The 24529-nt window shown below is 36.3% G+C and overlaps 2 protein-coding genes across 2 annotated transcripts; both read left to right on the forward strand.

Moving 5' to 3' along the window:
- LOC131156231 (probable hexosyltransferase MUCI70) lies at positions 1-10180 on the forward strand. Its single transcript, XM_058109752.1, has 6 exons — positions 1-436; positions 1808-2025; positions 2284-2460; positions 2549-2704; positions 8862-9138; positions 9717-10180. Exons 1-6 carry the CDS (start codon positions 7-9, stop codon positions 9947-9949), a joined length of 1491 nt encoding a protein of 496 aa, XP_057965735.1. The 5' UTR covers positions 1-6; the 3' UTR covers positions 9950-10180.
- A 5366-nt stretch (positions 10181-15546) lies between these two features.
- Positions 15547-21037, forward strand: LOC131155841 (uncharacterized). Its single transcript, XM_058109288.1, has 12 exons — positions 15547-15568; positions 15659-15776; positions 16255-16327; positions 16501-16584; positions 17027-17143; positions 17566-18003; positions 18112-18521; positions 19073-19172; positions 19263-19322; positions 19410-19496; positions 19677-19805; positions 20300-21037. The coding sequence occupies exons 1-12, from the start codon at positions 15547-15549 to the stop codon at positions 20609-20611; spliced, it is 1950 nt and encodes a 649-aa protein (XP_057965271.1). The 3' UTR covers positions 20612-21037.
- Positions 21038-24529: the final 3492 nt, after the last annotated feature.

Genomic DNA, 24529 nt, shown 5'->3' on the forward strand with positions numbered 1-24529 from the left:
CAGCACATGACCGACGCCTCGCGAAACTATAGTTCTCGCTGCAACTCCGCAAACCCGCCATTCTCCCCCACGTCCACTGCTGCCACAATGTTAAGCGGCGGCCTATCGATCCCCGTCTACGACGACGGCCCGGACGGAAATATCGCCGCACCTGCAAAGTCGAGACTCGTCCAACCACGAAGAAAGCGCAAGAAACTTGTGGGGTTTCCCGGGAAACATGAATTCCTCAGACGGCGGATGCTGGGGAAACTCTTCAAATGGTGGCCGCTGCTGCTGTTTCTTCCCGCCATTGGACTGCTTGTGCTCGAGTGGTCGAGAATTCTTGGAGTTTCTCGCCAAATGGGGCGGCCGAAACACGATTTCTCGGAAAAGGAAGTCCAGGGCAATTTGAATCGGCTCGATCCCACCACGCGTATGGTGAATGGCACCAGACAACGTAAGTCGTGTTTATTACGTTAATTGCTTGAAGAACTAGTGTAATTTTCATTGTTGAGGCCACAGTACGGGACCTATTGTTGTGACGATATATGTTTCTTACCCAGAAAAAAGAAAAAGAGGAAATACTCGTTTATACTTGATACGCAACCTTTTTTTTTACATTGACACTACGAATTCAATCCAACTGGTACAATCGTTATGATTGCACTTAATTAACTAATGGAACTGCTAGTTGCTCCGACTGAGCCTTCTTTAACTGACTATTACTGCAGTTGAACGAATTTTCTTTTTCTTCTTCCTGGTTGAAACAAAATCCTAACCAAAGTCCGAGCTTTCGATGCCCAATCCAATTTTTTTTGTTGTTGTCGTTGTATTTTGATTGTGTTGGGGACCTGTGGTAGATCTCCAACTCTAATAATTCTTGTAGTCTGATCAACCGTGCATTTGTAGTGGGCCTGATGGTTTTATAAGTTTGAAGTAACATTCTAGTGCAGGCGGATCAGATTGCCTTTTCCCATTGCATTATATTTCTTCTTTTCTTTTTCTTAGATTTAAACTTGTCCTTTATGGATGTGCTTGCTTTGACTAAATTTGAAATGATACAATTTACTGAAGTTTTCTTATAGAATGTACCATACTAGAAACAATTACAACAAATCAATGCATTATTTTCATATTTAGGATATATGGTCAAGTGCAAGTGAAATGTTTATTTTATATTTTTTATTAAAAACATGGAACTCTCATGGCCGCTTTGATTTTACTGAATATTTCAAACAAGTAATCTCTGGTTGTACCAAATATTTCAAAGAGTGATATATAGGAATTACAAAGTTGTTCCATAACAGCATGCCCATGAACCATGCAATTGTTTCCCCGAAATGCTTTGGGAATTTATAATTAACCAGTTACATGATTACTATAAGAGGAACATAAACATAAGAATCATAAGATAACTGATCTTACTAGTGTATTGTCATTTATATGCCATCTTGTGCTTATAACATTAGAATCATAAGATAACTGATCTTGCTATTGTGTTATTATTTATATGCTATTTGTGTTATGTAACAAAGGAATCAAATGGAATCAGTTTCAAAGTTACTTCTTGATTTACCTTTAAGCTGTAGTTACATACACCTTTTTGCTTATTTCGTGTGGATGTGTGCGTTTGCTTGTTCACAGGCAATCTTGCCTTGATACGCAGCTGTGCATTATTCATGCCCTAGCGCTTGTATTTTCTTATTCAAAGATAAAAACATGTGCTAATATATTATGTTTGTGTTGTATTTGTTACTTTTCTTTAGTGCAGTGAGCTGTGAATATTTTCACAAATTTGTTTCCTGAGCATTTTCTAATTCTCCACCAGGGTGCTTGAAGCTTTTGCCTCCTGAAGAACTTCAATATTTGGATCTTCCTCTGCCTGGACATTCCAGCTTTCCTGTTAAAAGAGTTGCATACAGATCAGAGACTGATAGACTTTCCATTATTGGTAACACCACTGTGTTACAACCTCATTCAGGAACTACAAAATTTAATCTGTTCACTGGATATCAAACGCTTGAAGAGAGAGAGCAGAGTTATAAGGTTGTCATCTTGTATTAATACCTCCAGGCTCTCCCAAGTTATAACAGTTGTTCTTTGTCTTTTATTTTTACAGCTTGAATGTTAGAAAAAATAAACCCTGCACTGGTTTTTATTATGAGCTACTTGCACATGTTTTACTTTTATGTTCCATATTTCATGGCCTTTTCTGCTTATTTGCTTAGTTGTGAACCTATTCTGCTAAATCTATTGCTTGTCCAGTCAATTGTATCGGTTATTGTGCATAAATGAATGTTTCAGGTGAATGAAACTGCTGTGGTTCATTGTGGTTTCTACAGTGAAAATGGAGGGTTTAAGGTTTCTGATGAGGATGAGAATTTCATGCGAAGCTGTGAAGTTGTGGTGTCTACCTGTGCATTTGGTGGTGGGGATGATCTGTATCAACCTATAGGAATGTCAGAAGCATCACCCAAAAAGGTTTTCACTCTGAATAGAAAATGAAATTTATATTTGCTTTTTTGTATTTATAGCTCGACATATGATCCTAATATTGTTTAAATAGCAGGTTTGCTTTGTGGCATTTTGGGATGAAATCACTCTTGCTGCTCAGCAGTTGGAGGGGCACCCAATTGATGAGGACCATATGATTGGTAAATGGCGAATTGTGGTTGTCAGGGAGCTTCCGTTTCTGGACCAACGGTTGAATGGTAAAATCCCAAAGGTGATGCATTGTGCAACTTGTATTTTGTTTCCTCTTTTACCTGTTCGTTTTTTCTTCAGTAATTGTTTATTTTGTTCAAATTGAGTTGGTGCCTTTGCTTTAACTAAGATCAAATGTGGAAAAATGAAATTGTTTCTATTGATTGTCATGGATAACTCATTTCCTTGAGTGTGTCACTCAATATTTTTTTTTTTCGGCTGGGTTCCTAAAGAGCAGCTGATGTTATACAGAAAAAAAGAAAATCTATTGAGACAAGAAGAGACATACCTAGAGGAGGATAACACATAATCCTAGAAGAACGTAAGAGAATAACGACAAACAATATGTAACGAGAAAACCAAGCAATCAGAGCTAGCCTATCCCCTGGAAAGTCTGTAAAACAAACTTCTTTAAAACAACTAGACAGAGAAGCTAGAAAATCAATTTTCTGTTGAAAGAACTGCAAAGTAAGAGAGTAGCCATTGAAAACATGAGTGCTTGTCTCTTATTAATGCTCAAAATCTCTGTAAAAAACTGTACAAATCCACAACCTGCGGGTTCTTACCCACTTCCAAAACTTCTAAAAGTGGTAAACTAGAAAGTCTCCAAGGATACTGGGCAAACCCAACATTTTCCAAAGACAATCAAACAACCTGGACCATAAACTCCAAGCCACAGAACAATTGAAAAAGTGATGAGAATGCTACTTGTGACTAACAGAACATATCTTGCAAAATCTGAAGATAAATGTTGGGGCTTCTAATTTGAAGCAGATTGGCAGTAAACTTTATTAAGGATAGTCAACCAAACAAAAACCTTAACCGTGAAAAAGTCTTAGCTGCCAATTCGATTAACAAGATAGGTAAGGAATATAACAATGAATCAACAAAGAATAAAACAACAAAAAGTCCAGAATCATCGATAGACCTACAGTCCCTAGAAGAAGGGTGAAAAGAATCCAACAAACTGAGTGATAAAGAGAGCTCAACAGCTATCCATTTGTTTAGATTTTCTTCAGAAACCAAGCAATCATATCCCCTTCAAAGGCCTAGAAAGAAATTGGAGCATTATGAAGATTATGAAGGCTCCAACAGAAAATAGACCATTCCCCAACTACAAACCCTTTCAAAACAAAACTTGAGAGCCATCTCCATTTTTATTTGATGAAGGAAAAGAATGTGGGAGAATGATATTCAATCTTTGTTTTGATATCATTATTAAACTCTGCTTCAGGCAAGAAGACATTGTACAGCTTTGTCTCCAGATCTGCATGTGCTTTGGTTCTAAAGTGGTCAATTGGATGCACTATCAGCTTTGTCTCCAGATCTGCATGTGCTTTGGTTCTAAAGTGGTCAATTGGATGCACTATCATTTTCTGCTTGTTCTTCTCCTGGCATATTTGGAGCAGGTTTTCATATCTTTGGGGTGGTTTAAGGGCTTTGGTGGGAAGGAGGGGAAGAAACCTTGGAGATGGGCTGCTTTTGCTGTGGTGTGGTATATTTGGTTGGAGCGGATCATAGTTACCTAAGTCGCTGCAACCTCCCCCCCCTCGTGGAACTGCAATCCAGGTCGAACATTCTAGTTCAAAGGTCGATAGCATCCTGGATTGATGGGGGTTGGGATCCAAATTGCAAAAAGTGGGTACCAAATTAGTTAAGCATTTTCATATAAAAATTATTCAGAAATTTCAAAACAAATTGTGAGAGAAATTGCAAATTGAGTTGTGATGGAACCTTGAAGGTAGAACCTTTGAACAGAGAGATGAAATTGCTTTGCTGCAAAGCCTGCGATGGTGAGATAAGAAAACTTCCTGCTTCGAAGCCTGCGACAGATAGAAGAGGCCTCTGGCTTCCTGCTGCAATGGCAGATGGAGAGAGTTGTTTCAATCCAGAGAGAGAGAGCTGTTTCGGTTCAGAGAGAGAAACAGCTGTTTTGACTTTTGAGTCCCCTTTATTCTTTTACCTGGAGCGGAATGCCAAACATTCACCCTTGAAAATTGTACATCTGTAAATTATCAATTTTAATTTTTTATGTTACCTTGTTTACTAATTAATTACTGTTCATTTATAATTTATATAATTCAATTAAGAACAATAGTGATGTAGTCTTGTCATTATATTTCTCTCATTGAAATTTTGTAAAAAGAAAAAAAGAAATTTGTAAAAAAAAATCTGTAATTGTTGGTTTAATCATTAATACATACATTTTTTTTAAACTTATATATGAAAATCATTAATAATGAGTAAATGATTCAAAATATACTTTGATCCAACATAGTGGTTTGAGCATATATCCAAAACAGCGTACTAAGTCCATTCCAAGAACCGCGTACCTCCTACGTACACTATAATACTATATCCATACCCATATACCTGTATCACGACCTGAAATGCATTGAGTTCTAGGTAACTGTGAGCAAAATTCTAGAATCTTCAATGGATGGGTGATATCTTTTGACTTGGAATAGAGTTCTCTATTATCTTTTTGGCCTCCCTTTGATTGGATTTTGGATTGTTTAGAGTCTTTAGGCAAGGAATGTATGTGGCAGCTGATGTGCATTGAGATTGGAGGATTTTGTTGTTAGTAGTTTCTTTTAATTTTTCCTAGGAGGATATCTTGTATCCCAAATTGTGTGCTCTTCTTTAGTCTTGACCCAAACATCAAGAACAAGGCTTGACACAATGGTAAGGTCTTTGCACTCTATCCAAAAGGCCACTGCTTGAAGTCATAGAAATAGCCTCTCCAATTGTGGAGGTAAGGCAGCATATGTCATATCCCCCCTAGACTCCGATTTGGTGTGGGAGATTCGTGCACTTCATGTGTGTTTTTTTCTTTGGAAGCAAAGACATAATTACTGAAGTAATCACAGAAACACAAGAACACTCAGGTTTATAGTGATTATTCCCCTAGTAAGCTACTTGAGATTTCCAGTATTTCAAAATGTTACCACAGATTGTGTGAATTGCAGACACAAACTTTGTCAATAAGCAGCAGGTTTTCAACCAAAAATGGCACGAGCCAACAAACACCTTCACTTAAACAACCCAATCACAAGTTGGACAATGGTGTCCATGGACCTGCCACAAGATATATGAAATATTAATAATACAATGATCAGAACATATATCTCAGGTATTTTAGTAAATCATACCAAAAGATGAGTTCTTAGAGCTTGGTTAACTAGTGCTAGTAATAAACTTTCAGCCAGAAGAGAAAGGATAAGTGAAAGCACAAATATCTTCTCAGTTACACAGAGCTGCAGGCTTCTCAAATCTCAAGCACAAAATGCATCTTGAAAAGAGCAAACGAATAGATCCTCATCATCTAAGATGTTTTCTAACGAAAATTAGGAGTGCTCTCTTTAAGTGGATTCTTAGTATATTCGGTAAAATCAGTTTCCTTTTTATTGTTCTTGCTTGTGTCTGTCCCATCTTGTGTAAGAGAATTCCAAATTATATATATAAGACTTCTCGGCTTAGCTTGCTAGCAAATCATCATACTAGATCAATGATTCAATTAGGATTTTGAAAATCAATTGAAATAGATTGAATAAGATTGCCATTTAATGTTAGACACAAGTTTAAATATAGCTAAGAACAAACTTAAATCAAAGAGATTCTAGAAAGATGCCATAGCTTGTAAGAAGATTATTATCTAATTTGAAACCTTATAAGCTGACCAAATTCAGATTAATTTCCAAAAAAACTCAATCAAATTGGAATTTAAATTGTGATTGAGTGGACGAAGGATTCAAATTTAAGTGACCAGCCAAGAAATATATGCGAGAGATCTTTTCCAAACTATAATTAAGTCAATCCAAAATCAACTTTTTTCCAAGATCTTGCTGAACGTAGAAACTATAAAGGTTAAATTTGCTTGGAAGCTCAAGATCTAAATAATTAATAAAGTCCACATTTTGAATTGAGAGTAAGAAACTGATAATCAACGCAACTGTACAATGATCATGCAATAGATGAGTTGTAAGACAAGTTCATAATAAGCAAAAATTAGTACCTAAGCAATTTACAGCCATGCTTAAAACACATTTTGAATTGAGAGTAAGAAACTGATAATCAACGCAACTGTACAATGATCATGCAATAGATGAGTTGTAAGACAAGTTCATAATAAGCAAAAATTAGTACCTAAGCAATTTACAGCCATGCTTAAAACATCTGATAAGTGGTCTTATGATGAATCTAACAGCAAATGCGTCATACGCAAATTTGACAAAAGATAATACAGGATCAATACCACAATTGTTTTGAAAATCATCAAAACTTAAACTAATGAAATATATTCAAATTAATTAAGCACACATAATTAATATTTCAACTTTTTTTTAATCCCAAGAGTCATTAGTTAACTTTGATTATAAAAGAGAAGGGGGGGGGGGGGTTGATTTATGTTGTCTGTGAGAAGGAGGTTTTAAGTGAGTATATTTGTCAATGTTGTAACATTATTCCCATCTTGCTCTAACATTCTTGCAAAACTAGAGAAGCTTCATCAATAGGTTATATGATATTGGTTGTTTTTCTGTTATCAGTTATCAATTAAAAGTGTAAAAGGGGCCTTTTGTTTGCACTTTATAGCCTCTAACATTGGTTAGCTCTTAATTGGTTCGGTTTTTCTGTTATCAGTTATCAATTAAAAGTGTAAAAGGGGCCTTTTGTTTGCACTTTATAGCCTCTAACATAGGCTAGCTCTTAATTGGTTCAGTATTAATAAAAGTGTAAAAGGGGCCTTTTGTTTGCACTTTATAGCCTCTAACATAGGTTAGCTCTTAATTGGTTCAGTATTAAGTGAATTGGGCTTGTTTGGTAAATTATCTTTATAGCTCTCAGTTAGCTCTGATCAAATTAGTTCGAAGCTCTCTCTTTTTCGGTTAGAGCCTTGTTAAGATCCTCTGTTGTGATTATGCCATCCCAGTTCTCCCCCAGTCACTCATTACTCGCAATGTTACCCTTTCATTTCAAATGGTATCTGGATTCAATTTGTCTTCATGAAAGATGAATAAGAAGAGCAAGGGTTGCCATCGCGGGATCAAGGGTTCGACGACGTTCATGGGATATTGAGATCTTGGTTAGGATCTGTAATTTGACCGAGATCCATGTCTGTTTCTTCTGTATCGTTCTCTTTTTAAATTGATTAATTAAAATTTTTGAAATTATGCTACTCTGTCTTTTAATTAATTAATTAATTAAATATCCTTGAGGAAAGAGAGATTATTCATGATTTTTTTTTTATGAAGAATTGAATTAGAGAAAGAAAGGAGGAGTACAAAAAAGAAATGAAAACATAAACAAGAAGAACAAGATATCCTCCCAATACAAAAATAAAAACGGTAGAGAAGAAAGAAAAAAAATACTAGACAATTTCAATAAAGTAAAGCCAACCAATCCTGCCGTAAGTCTTCTAGAAACAAATGTTGAAATAAGCCATCTGCCAAACACCAAAGCAATGCAATAAACATCACTCTGTTCCAAAAGCAAGTTAACAGAAGTGATTGCATCCTTAAAAATTCTTCTCTCCAACCAGATATGCCTAATGGTAGCCAGAGCGGTGCACCACCACAAGACTTTCCTCTCTTTCCCATACCAAACCCCCTATAGTCAAAATGTGTTAATGCAGAAATCCTTCAAAGAAGAGGGACACACTCAGTTTTCTCCAACTGCACCAAACAAATTGTTCCAATGAACCTAAGTGAAGGGACAATGTAAAAACAAGTGAGAACAAATCTTCTCACTCATAAAGCAAAGGAGACACATTGGGCGGCTAGGCCTTATAAGGCCTTTGCTTCTGAAGTACGTCATTAGTATTGATTTTCTCAAGCATTTGGAGAAGCCTTAGCTTTCCAAATTTAAGAATGAAGGGCAAAAGGACTATCATTAGGATCATGAATCAAATGAGAAAAGAAACATTAGCAAGAATATTCCCTAGAAAAATCTGAACTCCAAACTCTCTTATCACTGTCCAACCAGACATGAAGAGAATCAAGCACATTAATCAAGAGGGCAAGGTCATTAGATAGCGATTATTACAGCTCCTAAGATTTCAGGATATGATTATATGAGCTGTAATAAGGGCCATCTAATTTAATCATGACATCAAACTTTTTTTTTAGCACTGCCTTCTGTTGAACATATGGCTTATGACTTGTATTTTGAGGTTTTTTCAGATGTTAGGACATCGATTGTTTCCTCGAGCAAGGTATTCAATTTGGGTGGACTCAAAATCTCAGTTTCGAAGGGATCCCTTGGGTGTTTTAGAAGCACTTCTTTGGCGTACAAACTCGGAGCTAGCAATTTCAGAACATGGAGCTCGAAGCAGCGTATATGATGAGGGAAAGGCTGTTGTCAAGAAAAACAAGGCCACACCAGAAGAAGTTGAGGTGCAGTTGTCTCAGTACCGTCAGGATGGTTTCCCTGATGAAAAGAGGTTCAACGGAAAGAAAGGTATGCTCCTTGAACTATCATTGTTCTTCCAGGAGCGTTAAATATAAAGGAAAGCTAAAATTGAATGGGTGACGCTGATGCACCATTATTCACTTAATCTTTCTGACCTCCATTCCGTATTTGCTTTAGATTTTTCTGTCTGATCCTCTTGCACTTGATTATAATACCAGATTATCAGGCCCCTCTTTCTATGTTAAAGAGAAAAAGGACAGAATATCATAGGCATTAACTCCTTAATTATGCTGTGCATGTTACAATTGCGCCTCAACTTTTTGTCTAGATTGCTTCTATCTGCTGTCTGTAATAATCTTACATTTTTTTATGTTTGAAGCTTCTTAATTTGGCTAGTATAAGCCTGCTGTTGGTTTCAAAATAGGTTTGCACTGAAAAGATGTTAGTGCATTAGAGCATGATGACAATTGCAGAGTTAGCCCTACTGGTATTGGCTTTGCTTTGTTCAGCTCTATTTGACATCACATATTGAGGAGAAACAATTTTAATTTCCAACTCTTTACCAGGAATTTTTTTGGGTTCACTCTTGTGCATGAACTGAATCAGCAAAATATTGGTTTTTGTAGCTTTATCTGAAGCTTCAGTCATTGTGAGGGAGCATACGCCAATGACGAATCTGTTCATGTGCCTCTGGTTCAACGAGGTGGTTCGTTTTACATCACGTGATCAACTCAGCTTCCCGTATGTGCTCAGGCAACTTGCGGTGCTCAAGAATATAAACATGTTCCCTGTCTGTACTCGTAAGGATCTTGTCAATAGTATGGGCCACAGACGCAAGGTTAAACCTCTGAAGAGTTGATAGTTGATCATAGGGTTTTTGATAGTATGAGAATTTGGCCTATAATGACTTAATATCTTCTTGCAATGTTAGAGCTCATTTGCTTTTGTATGCTCTCTAATCCATTCTTTGATCAATTTGTTGATAATTTCATTATTAAGGATATATGATTGTAACATCAACCATCTTAATTGCTTATTTATATTTTTATCGTTTTAGCTTGATGCTTCTGCAAATAATAACTCTGTTTTTTTTGCCCCCTCTATTTGTGTTTTTTTTGCCCCCTCTATTTGCTCCCTCATTTTTCATTTCATTTCATTCATTTCTTTCTTTCCCCAGCCCACTTGCAGTATGAATAGTGCAGAAGCTGCCAAAAGCCCACTTCTATATATTTTTGGGGACAAAGGACACAATCACTCATAAAGGACAAGCTGTTGATCTGGATTTCTTCGGACTAAAAATTACCAAAAAACAAGTAGCAAAACACTCCTCACATTGCCAATACACTCACACTTTTCTCTAAAGAACAATGAATAAACCTACTTCAGTTCTGTTTGAGAGCAAAGATCTTGAGTTTCGGATGTAACTTTTCATACATTTAAATAAAATTTAATATAATATTTTACTATTATCGTATTTAAATTTGTACAAATTTAAATTTAAAGTCCAAATTTCTATGATTATGTGTCTCAATTTGGCACTGGCTAACCTGCTCTGCTTCGGGGTTTCTTCGCAGACAGCCTGAGTTACTCCACTCCTGGATTTTTAAGTTGACAGATGAACCATTGCACACTAATCTAAACGTAAAAATTAGTTTTTATTTATGTTCTATTTTGTTATTTTGTAATTTAATATGGGAAGCAAATCAGAGAGAAACTTCTCTCGCACTTTGGGGTTGTGAATCCAAAGCAATTTTGATTCCATCTACTGGTTGAGGTTTTTTGTTTTTTAAAGAAAAAATGTAGCAGAGTTCCAATTTCCAAGAGCCTTAAAAAAATAATGAAATCCAGGAAATGATTATATAATAATTTGCCTAACAGTTCTATCATTTCTTGTTTGACCTTCCAATATATATACTTTATAAAGCAAATTTTAATGAGTTGAGCGATAGGGATGAGCATCTCTCCCAATATTACAATATCAGAATAGTATAGTTAATGATTTGCAGTAGACAAGGGCAACAATAATTAATATAACACAATTCAAACTTCTTAAATGAAACCCCAAGCATGTCTGTCAGTTTCCCCCTCACAATTGGTTCCTCATCTGTTCGAAAAATAAAATTTTTTGCCTTGTTGTTTGTTTATTCATACTTCTTTGGATTGTTCTGCAGGTACCTAAACTGCAGAGTCCTTTTTTTTTTTTTCAGAAAAAAAGTTGACTCGAAGCCTCAAGCCAAATTGGAAACTTCTCGGATTATTAATAGTGGTGTTTGCCTGTTTGGTTTCAATTTCAAACGTTTAAAAAGAAAAAAAATCATGTTCCATACTTGGTTACCTAAAAAAAATAAAAGGCCATAGGAGAGAGAGGGAGAGGGAGAGGGAGAGAGAGAGAGAGAGAGATTGAAACATCTTGTTTACAAATAGTAGTCAACTCCCTAGAGTTATCAATGAATTGTATAAATTGAAGAAGATAGGTACGACTTATATGAGGTATGTTTAGTTGATTTCCTATTGATTTTTGTCTATGCTTTATGTTATTTATTTTTTGTTTGTTTTGTTGCGTAATATTTGTTTTGTAGGTCCTTATTTTGCTTTGTTTTGATTGAACTTGTAATCCTGTTTTGGCTAGATGTTGGTGTTGTTATTTGGAAGACTTTTAAAGTTCTGTTTTTTGTTTCTCCTTTTGATTATCTTATAATCACGGTATTCTTCCGCAAAAAGTGAGAATTTATTAATAAATAAATGGAGGTGCCGTCCTTCTTTAAAAGCAAAAAAAAATGGTGTGTTTTTCAATAGAAGAATAAGGGGCTGCACCTATACAAATATGGAATTATTTAGGAAAAAAGATATTATCCTCCCTTAAGATTTGACCAAAAAAAAAAAAAAAACAATAATCTCCCTTGAGATTTCAAAAAATTTAGGACACCTCCCATGAGGTTTCACGAATTCTACATACCTTCCCTAAGATTTGCTAAATAGACACTAACATTTTCTTATATTCTTGAGATTTTAAGAATTCCACGTACCTCCCTTAAGATCTGTCAAAATAATAATAAGCTTTTCTTATATTTTGTAAAGAGATGAGCTTTGAGGATCGAATATGTCCCAAAAATCAAATGTCAAGGTAGGTTTGTAAGAGTTTTGAGACCTTAAGAGAGGACCCTAAAATTTTTGAAATATTAAAAGAAATCAGTATCTTTTTGACAAATTTCAAGAAAGTCAATGTCTTATACCTAATTGTTTACAAACATCAAGAAATTTGAATCTTTGTGAAAAATGGAACTGCAGGTACTGAGCAATTTGTTTTATTTATTAAATTTTTTTTAAAAAAAATGATTTTAAGAAATTATGTTACATCTAATGTATACATTCAATGTATAATAATATTTATTTTCAATGAGGTGCTTAAGACTAGATATGAAAATGTTACTATTTTGGGCTACAATTTTACTATTTTTCTAGGTTATCATATTTTTTTGAGCCATCTAAAAAATTTGGATTTGACAAGTGTAACAGGAAATATAAATTTATAGAAATACAACCGCTCAAGAAAGGTATTTAATTTCTATTAAACAATTACATGCAATTCAGGAAAACACATTTCTCTTTTCTTCTTTATTTTTTTTTTCCATCTCTTCTTTGCATTTATTGTTTCTCAAAATAGCTTCTGAAAATTTGTTTCTACATGCACAAATTTTGGATAAATTTCATGAATAGTTATTCAACTTTGGTAGTGCGTTGTTTTAAATTGGCTACTAGTAATTTAATTTGCAACCTATTATACTTGAACTTTACATATATTTTTTATATTATCAAATGTACAATGATCGTCTCCTTAACTAATGGAATATTCTCTTAATGTCCTTATCAATCGTCCTAGTTAGCCTTTCTAGCTACAAGGGGCGAGAAAAAATCCTTAATTTTACTTTACAAAACCCTAATTCTTAAAGTTATACAATTAACCTTAATTAACATAAAAAAGTAAATGAAGTATGGGACAAAAGAGCTTAATGAGATGGCTTACTAGGATGCCATCCATACCATTAACAAGATGACCATTTCACATTGCATGAAATAAAAATAATGTTTAAAGTTGAGCACATGATAATTCAAATTGACTTCACTAACTAATTTTAAACTAATAATAAAGTTCATCTTCTACTCAAGTTGTGTTCAGAAACACAATTTGCAAGCAATCGATCACATTTTTCGGAGTTGTATATTAAAAATAAGGGCAAAAGAAACTAATCTTTTCTATGGGTTGACAAAGACCTCGCTCGAGGTTTCAAGAATTATAAGAACCTCCCATAAGATTTGTCAAAAAGACATAATTCTTTCCTTATATTTTGCGAAAAGATTTTTATTGTTTTCGATAAATTTTAGAGGAGGTCTGTGGCTTATTTGAAATCTCGGAAGAGGTTAATAAGAATTTTGAAATCTTAGAAGAGGTTTTTGTCTTTTGCCAAACCTGAGGGAGGTCGACGTCCTTACTCTAAAAACAAATTATTCCTACTATGATGAAAACTACTTTTATCTCAACATCATTTGATTTTTCTGCAGTTTAACAGTTTTGTTGTGAATTACATTTTTAATTGGTTGATCACCCAATTCCTGAAAACTGTGAAAGAGCATTTGGCATTTACATTGGACTAGGCCAAAAGGAATTGAAATGGTTTGGCTGCATGTAGTTAGGAGTCATTATGGAATGGAATGGAATGGAATACCCACCAGGCAAGGCCAGTCATTTCATATCAGGCATCCATCCATTGTAATTCCTTTATTTAGGCCTACACCTTTCAGCCCTTTTGAGGTTGCTTTTCACCTCTTTTGTGGGCTGCTCCTTTAACCCATTAGGGATCTGCACCATTCTTAATGCTCTCCTCCCCTAATGCTTGTTGCTAGCTACCACTCCCTGCGATGGCGACATGACATTATAATATTGTGCCAAGTTTTTCCTTTTAAATAAAAGATCAACAGAAGTGAAGACAGCCTCACAGTTCACTAGAATTTTTTAATTTAATATTTTTAAATTTTTGTACATGGAGGGTGGGTCTTTGATTAATGATAAGCTTGTTCCTTTGTGATTGATTGATCATGGGTTCGAGTTCAAGAAAACATTCTCTACATAAAAAACAGGATAAGGTTGTATACATTGCGATGACCCTTCCCTTATACTCGCAAAGTGTAGAGTCTTGTGACTCAGAAAATATCCTTTTTATAATTTTCTACATGAGGTGAGCTCCTCGTAGGTGCACGTGTGATGGGTCTCATCTTCACAATATGAAGGAATTAAAGAAGGAGCAATGATTACATCATCCCGTTGGTCCATCAACAGGTCAGCTTCATGCAGAGTGTCTACTAATAAGGGGTTTGAATCCTTTGATTCCTTTCATATGAAATAAAATTATAGATTCGAACCTTAATTTCTTCTTTCGTGGAAACTTTTGATATGATATATACTTCACATTTGTAAGGAATTTTGTGTCTGCTACTGATTGTTGTACGTATAGTTTTGGAATGAAAGCAAGCCATATGACATGAATAAAGCTAGAGTACGACTTATGTGACTTACTTTTCCTCTTCATAAAAGGAACTCGGCCAAAATTTTTTTGCCCTCAAGAAACCCTAAACACGGAGAAAAGTTACCAATACATTCTACACAAATTGCACAAGATGAATAATTGAAACATACAATTTGAAGGAGTTATCCCTAGAATCGGTCAACTGGACCATGAAGCAAATTAAAAATCCTATAGTATGAGAAGTTCATGCTCTACCTATTTGACCAAATTGGTCAACTGACTCATAGAATTGAGCTATCGACTGATAAGATAGGATTGGAAGAAAATGGCTTGTACAATAGGGTAAGGGGACAGTTTTCTACCATATCCAATGGAAAAAAAATATTATTATAATGTTCATGGCATATTACTATTGCATATCGACTTTGCTTAGAACAACCAAATTGCTGAGGACTTTTAAAAATGTGTGTACTTTTGAATTACATTTATGTCGAAGTCTATAACGGGCCTTTCTTCAATTAAAAGCCACCTCCTAGTTTACTTCTTTTAATGCAAACGCAAAAAGCCCACCATTGCAAAAGCTCCAAAGGTGGTATTGCTTTCTAAGACAGAGTGACTAGTCAAATATGGTCACCTTTTTAAGCACAGCTTATCAACTATACATGTAGTAGGAATTTGTATTTAAATGTGTGATGGGCTGACAGCCATGCAGTGTCCTTGCTAAAGGAATGCTGCAATATTACATATGGAATTGCATAGAGGGCACATGTGGGCTCTGGGTGTGAACTAGAAATTAATATTTATATATGAGAACTCATTTGTAATTGTAAAGGTGGGTTTGGTTCAGGATTTTAAAAGCTATGCTGTTTTGAGTAGTCTTACTCTGTGTTGGTAGTATCTTTTGTATATCAGAGTTGTTTCTGCTATACAATTAATGTCGTCTTGGATGTTTCTCTGTCTCTGCTGCTTATTTTGTATGAGCATTTTGTCAATTTCCGGTGAAAATGTTTTCTGCAATTAATGCTGTTACAGTGAATTTCTTACAGTGGGGACTGAAGCCAATTGTTTTGCTCATATTGTGCATGAGGAGAACCGGCGGGCTTTTTCTTTCAACCCATTGAAATTCATGGAAGCTACAACTTCAAGGCACAGGCGCTCTGTGAGGTAAGAAGCTTTCTTCTTCTCTCGCTCTCCCTCTCTCATGTTCTCTGTTTTCATCCATTTTCTGTAACTCAAGAGATGGTCAGCTTGAACACTACTGTGCAACATACATGTGGCTTCTGGGTGAAGAGGGAACCAAAGGTTCTACTGCTGCATGTGGTGTTTCATAACAAGATTAACTTATAGTAAAAACTTCTGGGCTATATGTATATGGCAGGAAGCCTACTTGTAGTGGAAGTTTGCTTGTTTAATTCTTTTAGCTGGTACCCATGTATGCAAGTAGCTAGTCTAACAAATTCTGAGATCAGTTTTGGTGGGAACAACAAAAGAGCTTCATCCAGGGCGGGAAAGATCTTAAATCATAAATGCCTAATGATTTTGGATGAGAATTTCAAATATTTGAACTGCATAAAACAAGTAGAACTCCCGCAATGATTTGCACTGCATTCCAGTGAGACTCTTCGTTGTTTTGTTTTGACAGTGATCCTGCTGAGATAAGATCCAAGGAGGATGCATTGAATAACACGGCTGAAGCTTCTACTTATCTTAAATTGGTAAGAAGTTCACTTTATATCTTTTATGTTTTATGCTCTTGCTTCACTGATTCAAGACTAGCTTCATTGATGGTTTTCTTTTCCTCGTGGGAAAATTATTTTTTGTTCTTTCTTCTTTAAAACTTTGATATTGTGCCATCCATGTCTGATTTTTAGATTTTGTTACAAAATAGGATATGGGGCAGCTGAAGAAAAGTGCCGTACCCAAGAAGAGGCAATCTTTCAACACTGAAGTTCAAAATTCTTTGAAGCAAGAGGTAAAAAACTTGACTCATTCATCTAACTGTTCACTTTTGTGGAATATTTACAAAACTTGAGGAAATATTTGTGTTAGCAAGTGGGCAGCATATTTCTTTCTTTCTTAGAGATATTAGTGAAATTGGGAATTCCCTAAAATCTGCAATCTGTCTATTTGTTATTTGTAGATACTTTTTATGAATTAAAGAAATCATTGATGTTGATATATGACATATATACTAGGTATCTTTTTTTAAAAATGAGTGTAATATAATTATAAGTGAAGCATGGTGCTAACTAGTGTCCAAGCACAAGGTGTCAGACAGTTAAAAATAAATAAATAAATCAAGCAAACAGGTGGGTTCCTTGTTATGCATGTTTTAACCCAGTTCAGGATTCAAACAAACTTGGAATTCTTTTGATTCACATCCACTTCATTAGTAATTGTATCTTCTGTTTCAGATTCTACAGCTTCAGAAGGGTTTACTGGACCAAGTTGTCGCTCGGTGTGCTCTGGAGAAGGCATTGGGTCATAGCTCTTCTCCCTGCGAGACTGCGACTGTAAACTCAATGCCCAAGGTAGCTTATTCCTCAAATGAGTAACACGTTTATCGTTGCCAATGCATAGCTGGGTGAATTCTTTGTGCTTGAATGCACTGTGGTTAATCTAGATGCATTTCCTCTATTTGTCATTACTTATTAACTAATATTAAAAGAACAGTAGTTAGCCGCCTAAGCAAAGAATTTCGCCAAATAGGCAATATATTGGATCTTCATGGTCATGGAGTTTTCGTCTGACCATGAGTGCTGTTTGCATTAGATATTCCAAGTGTTGTTGGGGACAAAAGGGAAAAGGTGGTTTTCAGAATGTGTTTCAAACTGATGGATTACACTTATCATGACTAATCTTCTGAGAGTTGGTTTCATTGTATCACGCATACATTTTACTAAATAAGTTGGGCTTTTATTGATCATTGGATATTATTTCTTCTTGACTTCAGGCTGCGGAGGATCTTATCAAGGAAATTGCAATACTAGAGTTGGAAGTTAAGCATTTGGAGAAGTATCTTCTGTCCATGTATCGGAAACAATTTGATCGACAGGTTTCATCCTTATCATCCATTGATGAAAAGTTGAAATCAGGTTCAGCGAGACATAAAGGCGTTCTTTTAGAAGATTCTGGACATGATACTACTTCAAAGAAAGAAAATTCAGTGATTCATTCTGGTCATCCCCTGACACCTCTAAATTCAATTGACAAGCCTCCAAAGGAATGTAATGACACTTGGGGAGCTCAGAAGGTATTAGATTCTGGGATTCATCGAAGTCACTCCTCAATATCTCAACATTCCATTAGTTCACTTAGAGCCTCTCCTCCAATGGGAATTCTAGCTGAAGCTGTGAACTCATACCATTCCCTACCTTTGTCAATGCTGGAGGTAATCCATCAATTAATCTAACAAATTTTTTGCTTTGATAAATTTCTTCATTTATAAATGGCAATTTGTGATCTCTTTAAATTGCAAATTCCAATGTTATCTCTTCAGCGTGCCGAGAATGCAACCTCAAATACAATGAGTCTAGCGGAGCATTTCAGTACACACATTTCCAATGGCATTCCAGAGACACCAAACCAGCTGTCTGAAGAGATGATTAAGTGCATCTCAGCCATATATTGTAAACTCGCCGAACCTCCCTTGGTCAGTCATGATTTCCACTCATCTCCTATATCGTTCTCATCATCGATGGGTGAATTTTCTCCAAGAGGTCAGTGTGACATGTGGAGCTCACCGTGCAGAAAAGATTCATCTTTTGACCCACACTTAGTTAATCCTCCCTTCCACAATGAAGGATCCCAGGAATTCAGCGGTCCTTACTGCACAATGGTAGAAGTGCAATGGATCTGTACAGATAGTAAGAAGCTAAGAGATGTTGAGCACATGCTAAAAAGATTTAGGTGAGCTTTCTTGTTTTACTAATGTTTACATCTTTTGCCAGTATTATATCGCTCGTCCCTACTATTTGTCTGGTGGGTGAGGAAATGGAGGAAAGAAATTATAACTTTGTAATGTGAAATGTCTATTTTCCTTCCTTCATCATCTTCTCAGTGATCAAATGAAATATTATGGAAAATTCCATGTAACTGGAATGTTTTGTTCCTTTTATGCTTCAATATATATTGAACAAAAAATCTACTATGTTAAGCAGACCATACGCAATTGTCATGAACTGCCTCTCTGATATGCAAGTTGCATAATTGTCCTTTTGACATTCAATGCTTCTTAGTGTTTTACCTTGCACACTTATTTTTTTTTTTTGGGGGGGGGGGGGGGGGGTGTGTTGCAGAGCTGCATTTTAAATTGCCTGCATAAGATTAAAGACACTTACATTGGGAATTTTTCTGGATGGTGCTTTAGAAAGATTTTAGCATTATAATTTCTATTTTCATGATTAATATCTTTCAACTACAACTTATAATGGACAATTAAAAAACTCTTATATTTGCAGGTCACTCATTTCTGGATTGGAAGAAGTTGATCCTAGAAAGATGAAAAATGTGGAGAAGCTTGCTTTCTGGATTAATGTGCATAATGCACTAGCAATGCATGTAATAATCCACAGCTCAAAGCATTTCTATCACACGATGTTACCTTCATTTGTCATTGTATCAATATGTTTTTTAAATGCTGTGCTGCAGGCATTTTTGGTGAATGGGATTCCAAAAAACAATTTGAAGAGAATTTCATTGCTGCTGAAGGTGAGATTAGTTCTTTAATTTTCTTCTAGGTGAGAAAAAATGGTATGTGATGTTGCCGTATTTTTTATAAGCTCATGCTTGATCCAGGCAGCATATAATGTGGGGGGTCACACCACAAGCATAGACATGATACAAAGTTCAATTCTGGGTTGCCGATTGCCACGTCCAGGACTCGTAAATCCCATCCCTGTATTTCTATTGAATCTAAGTACACAATATTTGTTCTTCCTTTTTCAGTTTAATTATGAAAAACAAAAACATTGGAGGTTGATTTTGGTCCCCATATTTTTCATGACAGAAATTCAACCATTTAGTGCTTGCAAGAACACTGATCAAACTCCCTTTTTCTTGTAGTGGCTTCGATTTTTTCTCTCTCCAAAGATGAAATTCAAGGTTGGTTATGGCCGAAAAGCATATGCGATTGAGCAGCCAGAGCCTCTCTTACATTTTGCCCTTTGTTCAGGGAGTCATTCCGATCCTGCAGTATGTGTCTGTCCTTCATCTGTTAAGTATATATAAATAATAAATGATTATCCATGACTCATCTTCCAAAAGAAAAAAATGCTGACACTAGGTTTTAAAATCTTTACACCATAAATTTTTGGCATTGTCACTTGGCATTGTTCTCAAAATCAAGGTTTGTTAAATTTGGATTAAGAACTATGAACCTGGCAACTAGATGACTCACCTAAACTTTCTTGATAGAATGTAAAATGCAATACTAGACAAGTTTAATCATTTTGGTTTTGAGATTATGTTCGAATTCATATGATTTACCGCCTGCTATGTACAAATTTGGCATTGCGTCATCTGAGTCGATAAACCCTTTTTTTTTTTTAATAACCTGAGTCGATAAACACCCTATATTTTTCTAGCAATTAACTTTGCACCAAACTGTGACAGGTTTTGGGACAACATGCAAAAGCATGCAAGAAAATTTATTGTTACATATGTTCACACTTAGCATAATTCTTCAGGTCCGGGTATACACACCCAAAAGGATATTTCTGGAGCTGGAACTGGCAAAAGAAGAGTACATTCAGACCACCTTCTGCATCCGAAAGGAACAGAAAGTTCTTATGCCAAAACTAGTGGAGTCTTTTGCAAAGGATTTGGATTTGTGCCCTATTGGTTTGCTCAAGATGATTGAACATTTCATGCCTGCTTCTCTGATGAAAAGCATTCAGCAGTGTCGACGTGGGAAATTCTCAAAAAGCATTGAGTGGATACCCCACAAATTCGCTTTCCGTTATCTCCTCTCAAATGAATTAGCTCAGCTACATCTATGATAAACGCCAAGATCCTTCTTTTGAGGGCAATGGTGGCATTAGCAGGGATGGGTCTATATGGGTTAGTTCCTTCGTATTTTTTCATCTGTGAGTGCAGCTAACTTGGAAAAACAGATGAATCATAACCAAGCAAAAGCTTGGTTTCTCCAAATTTGCCGCTTTGAAGAACGGTGATCAAATGGGCTCGACCTCACTCAGCTTGAGTACATGAATAGAGCAGCGGTAACTTTGGTGTTGAGATCTCCTCAGCTCTGCATAGAGTGGAATGGTCAAGGTTCAGCTGTTACTATAATTTCCAATGGTGACATTTTACACTTTTGTGTACAAATTAAATGAGAGGAGAAGCAAGAGATAGGATGATATATTGGCTGCATTGATGTAGATTTTGATGATTGCACTTCTAAATACAATCTTTCTTGGGTCTAAGCATACTTATAAATTGCATTGTGAGAAATGGGCCATTTGACTTGACTTCTCTCCTCTAGATGAGAAAGAAAACAATGTGTGCGCATTATATATATATTGTTAGAAATTCCCTTTACTTAATAGCTTAAGCTATTAGATTGTGAGCCAATAATGTATATCAACCCTTCGCACTCCCCTACAGGTGTAACTTGATTGCACTTGAATAGATAAACACATAATAAACAATATTCATGATAGTAAATAAGATAATTCTTAACTAACAAATAGTAATTGTAGTTAAGAAGACTAGAACCGAGGACCTCTTGGTAATCATAACTCTAATACCACTTGTTAGAGTTGGGAATCTTTCACTTGGCCATGATATGCATGGCTTAGAACTAATTTGACCAAAAAGTTCAAACTTTTTTTTGTTAGGAATACTTTGTCGGGCGATTCCCTTTCTACTACTAGTAATATTTTACTTTAGGTGGTGGTTTTGTTTATTAGAAATCTGAAAAACAAACAAAAATTGCTAACTCAACCATGGAAGTTGTGCTAATTGCTTTAGCATTAGCTAGTAAGGAAGCAAGTTGGTTGAAAGATATGTTTTATGAAATTTCATTTTAAGAAAATGATGTAGGATGGGGTAGGGTAACCTAGTCCTATCAATTTCAACCCTCACAAGCAAGCATACACACATTAGACACTTTAAACTAAGAATTCAGTTAATCAATATAAACACAATAAAGCATGCCAAATTTCACATGTTCCAGGATTTTAAAAAGGTGTATGATGCTATTCTGAAATAAGTCCCAAATGATTCTTTCAGAAAGATATCAAGTTAAAATGCAGAAAGATGTTATTTCAATTTTTCAAGAATAAAATTCTAAACTTAGCAAACAATATTCCCAATGATTTACAAGCTAGCAAGTATCGATATTGAAATCTAAGTAGCTCAAATATGCTTTCTAAATCATGGAAGTTCAAGTTTCAAGTATGGGCTTACAGAAGGTTAAGCAAAGACTCAAACAATGTGAAATAATATTGAAATTTCAGAATTTGGGTAACTATAGTCGAATGTGAATTAAGGGTTAGTCACCTGAAGAATTTAAAAATAGATTTCTAGAGTGGCAGTGTTGGGTCATTCGACTGATAGAAGGACCTCAGTCGACTGACTGAGATTTCAGAAAAAATACTGAGAGTCAGTACAATGTCAGTTGACTGACCTGCTACGGGATTGAATGAAAATGCAAGGATTCAAGGCTATTTCTCGATGAATGCTTATGAAACTTTTAAAAAAGGTTCTCAAGAAATTTTAGGTTGGTTTAAGAAAAATATTAGGTAAATCATTGAAATGATTGCGTATTTAAGGAGGAACCGGTAGGACTCTCGGCGGTGATGCCGACGACGAGATCCCCGAAGAGGAGCTCCCCATCCCAGGAGCTTGAGCGAGTGAATTGGCCATTAGAGAAGAGGATGGTGTGAGTTATGAAGTGGACGGCGACGGCGACAGTCTCCTTCTGGCATGTGGCGATGGCAATCTCCGGTGGCGTGCAGCGAGCCGCAACGACGTTAGAGGAAAGCCTTAGGGTTTCTTTTCCATCAATCAAAGAGTAAAGTGTAATTGATTATGTTTTTCATTTTTGTAAACCTCATTTCGCAAGGTTGGCTCCATAAGGGAACTGAGTCAGAATCTGGGTTCACACTGAGTCTCTGTTGAGCCAGATACACAGTCTTGATAGCAAGTTAGGGCTTCCCACTAGCGCTGTCGCGACTCGCTGCATGTCGCCGGAGATTTTCATTGTCGCACGCCTGAAGGAAACCGCCGCTATCATCGTCGTTGCATGCCACCGAAGAAGGAGACCGTCGCCATCACAGCAGGTCCTAATCAGAAACCACTGCACACTGCACGCAAGTTTTCTTATCTCCGAATGGCGAGTTCTTGCATGCCTTCAAGGAGAAAAGGAGAAGGAGAATCGAACAACACTTACAAATGCAGGCCAGTCTCTTTCCCATCTAGAAAATTCTAATTCTAATCTTCATATATTGTAGCCCAACCTGGTCGGCGTTGGCTCACCGGTGCCTTGGGTGGTTAGGAAGGTTTGTTCCCCCTCCAATGGCCTCACTGTCGACGGGGAAGGCTGTAAGAATCCGACCCGTGAGATATGGAATAAATAAATAAGAAAAGGGTAAAATGGTAAATTGAGCAGGCTTCGTTGACGAAGGCACTTCTATTGTTCGATGACGAAATTCATAGGTTTGTCGACGAGGAGAAGTCGAGAGGTTTTGGGAAATCCAGAAATCTCAGGCTCATGGATGAGACCACCACTACGTCGATGAACTTCCTTCGCTGGTTCGTCGACGAAGACGTTGCCTCATCGACGAAGTTGGACGAGTCAAAGGTGCTATAAATATCCATTTCTTTGCTTAGAAGCTAAGTTATCAAGGTTTTCTCTCTCTCTAGAACTCGAAGCCACACACTCTCTCTCTAGATTTCTTCACCGTTTGTTATTAGAATTGACAAACCAATGTTACTGTGAGGATCAAGGAAGGAATCTCTACGTGTTCTGTGGAATGGATCTTCGTTTTGAGGTCTTCAGGTTTTGACCCAAAAATCGAGGTAAGGCTCAGTTTTCATTTCCATTTCGATAGATCTGTAGAGCGTAAGATTGTAAATAATTATTGTACTGTGATTTATAGGTTTTGGGAACTCAGTTCATGGTTTAGGAGCCATAGAGTTTGTGTTGGGATTTTAGGGGAAAGGTAAGGGGATTCTGTTTATATCAGTTATTTTCGAAATTGGATTCAGTAGAACTGTGGTTCACGATCCTGTGTATGTTTTGACTACTTATTTGGGGAAATCTAACGTGCAAAAATTACATGGTTTTCGTGTTACAGTTTTGGGAAAAAGGGGGCATTGGGTTGCATCTCTAGTTTCATTGAAAAACTGTAGATATATATTGTGTTATGAAGATGGCCGGGCCTTGACTTGTTTTAAACTATATTTTGAAAATCATGATTTTGTGATTACCCAATAAGTGTGGAATGAATTGTTATATGAATATGCATAAGTTGTGATTTGCTAAAATGAGATATAGGAACGTGTGTTTCGAGTTGTTCCAAGTTGTGAAAGAGTGTCCGGCTCTATATTCTAGGGTGTGAAATACCACCTGCCAGTGGCAAGAGTGTCCGGCTCTATATCCGAGGGCATGAAATATTATCTCTTACCGGCTGATCACCAAAGGGTTTGGATCCACTAGTTGTACCGGTACGATGCCATGGGAGCCTAGGGCTACGCCATGTGCTGGGGACACCGTGTAATGCGGGCTGACTTTGTGCCAAAGGGTGTGACGAAACCGGGTTGCTTGATCATGTGTGTGTGTGTTGAAAACTATATTGGAACTGTATTGAACTGTGTATGTTTTATGTCATGATAACACTTATATGCCCTACACCGATATAATCGAATTCTTCCTTACTGAGAGGTGTCTCACCCCTATCGTATGTACATGT

Source organism: Malania oleifera, chromosome 5 (assembly GCF_029873635.1).
Source record: "Malania oleifera isolate guangnan ecotype guangnan chromosome 5, ASM2987363v1, whole genome shotgun sequence".
NCBI lineage: Eukaryota > Viridiplantae > Streptophyta > Magnoliopsida > Santalales > Ximeniaceae > Malania > Malania oleifera.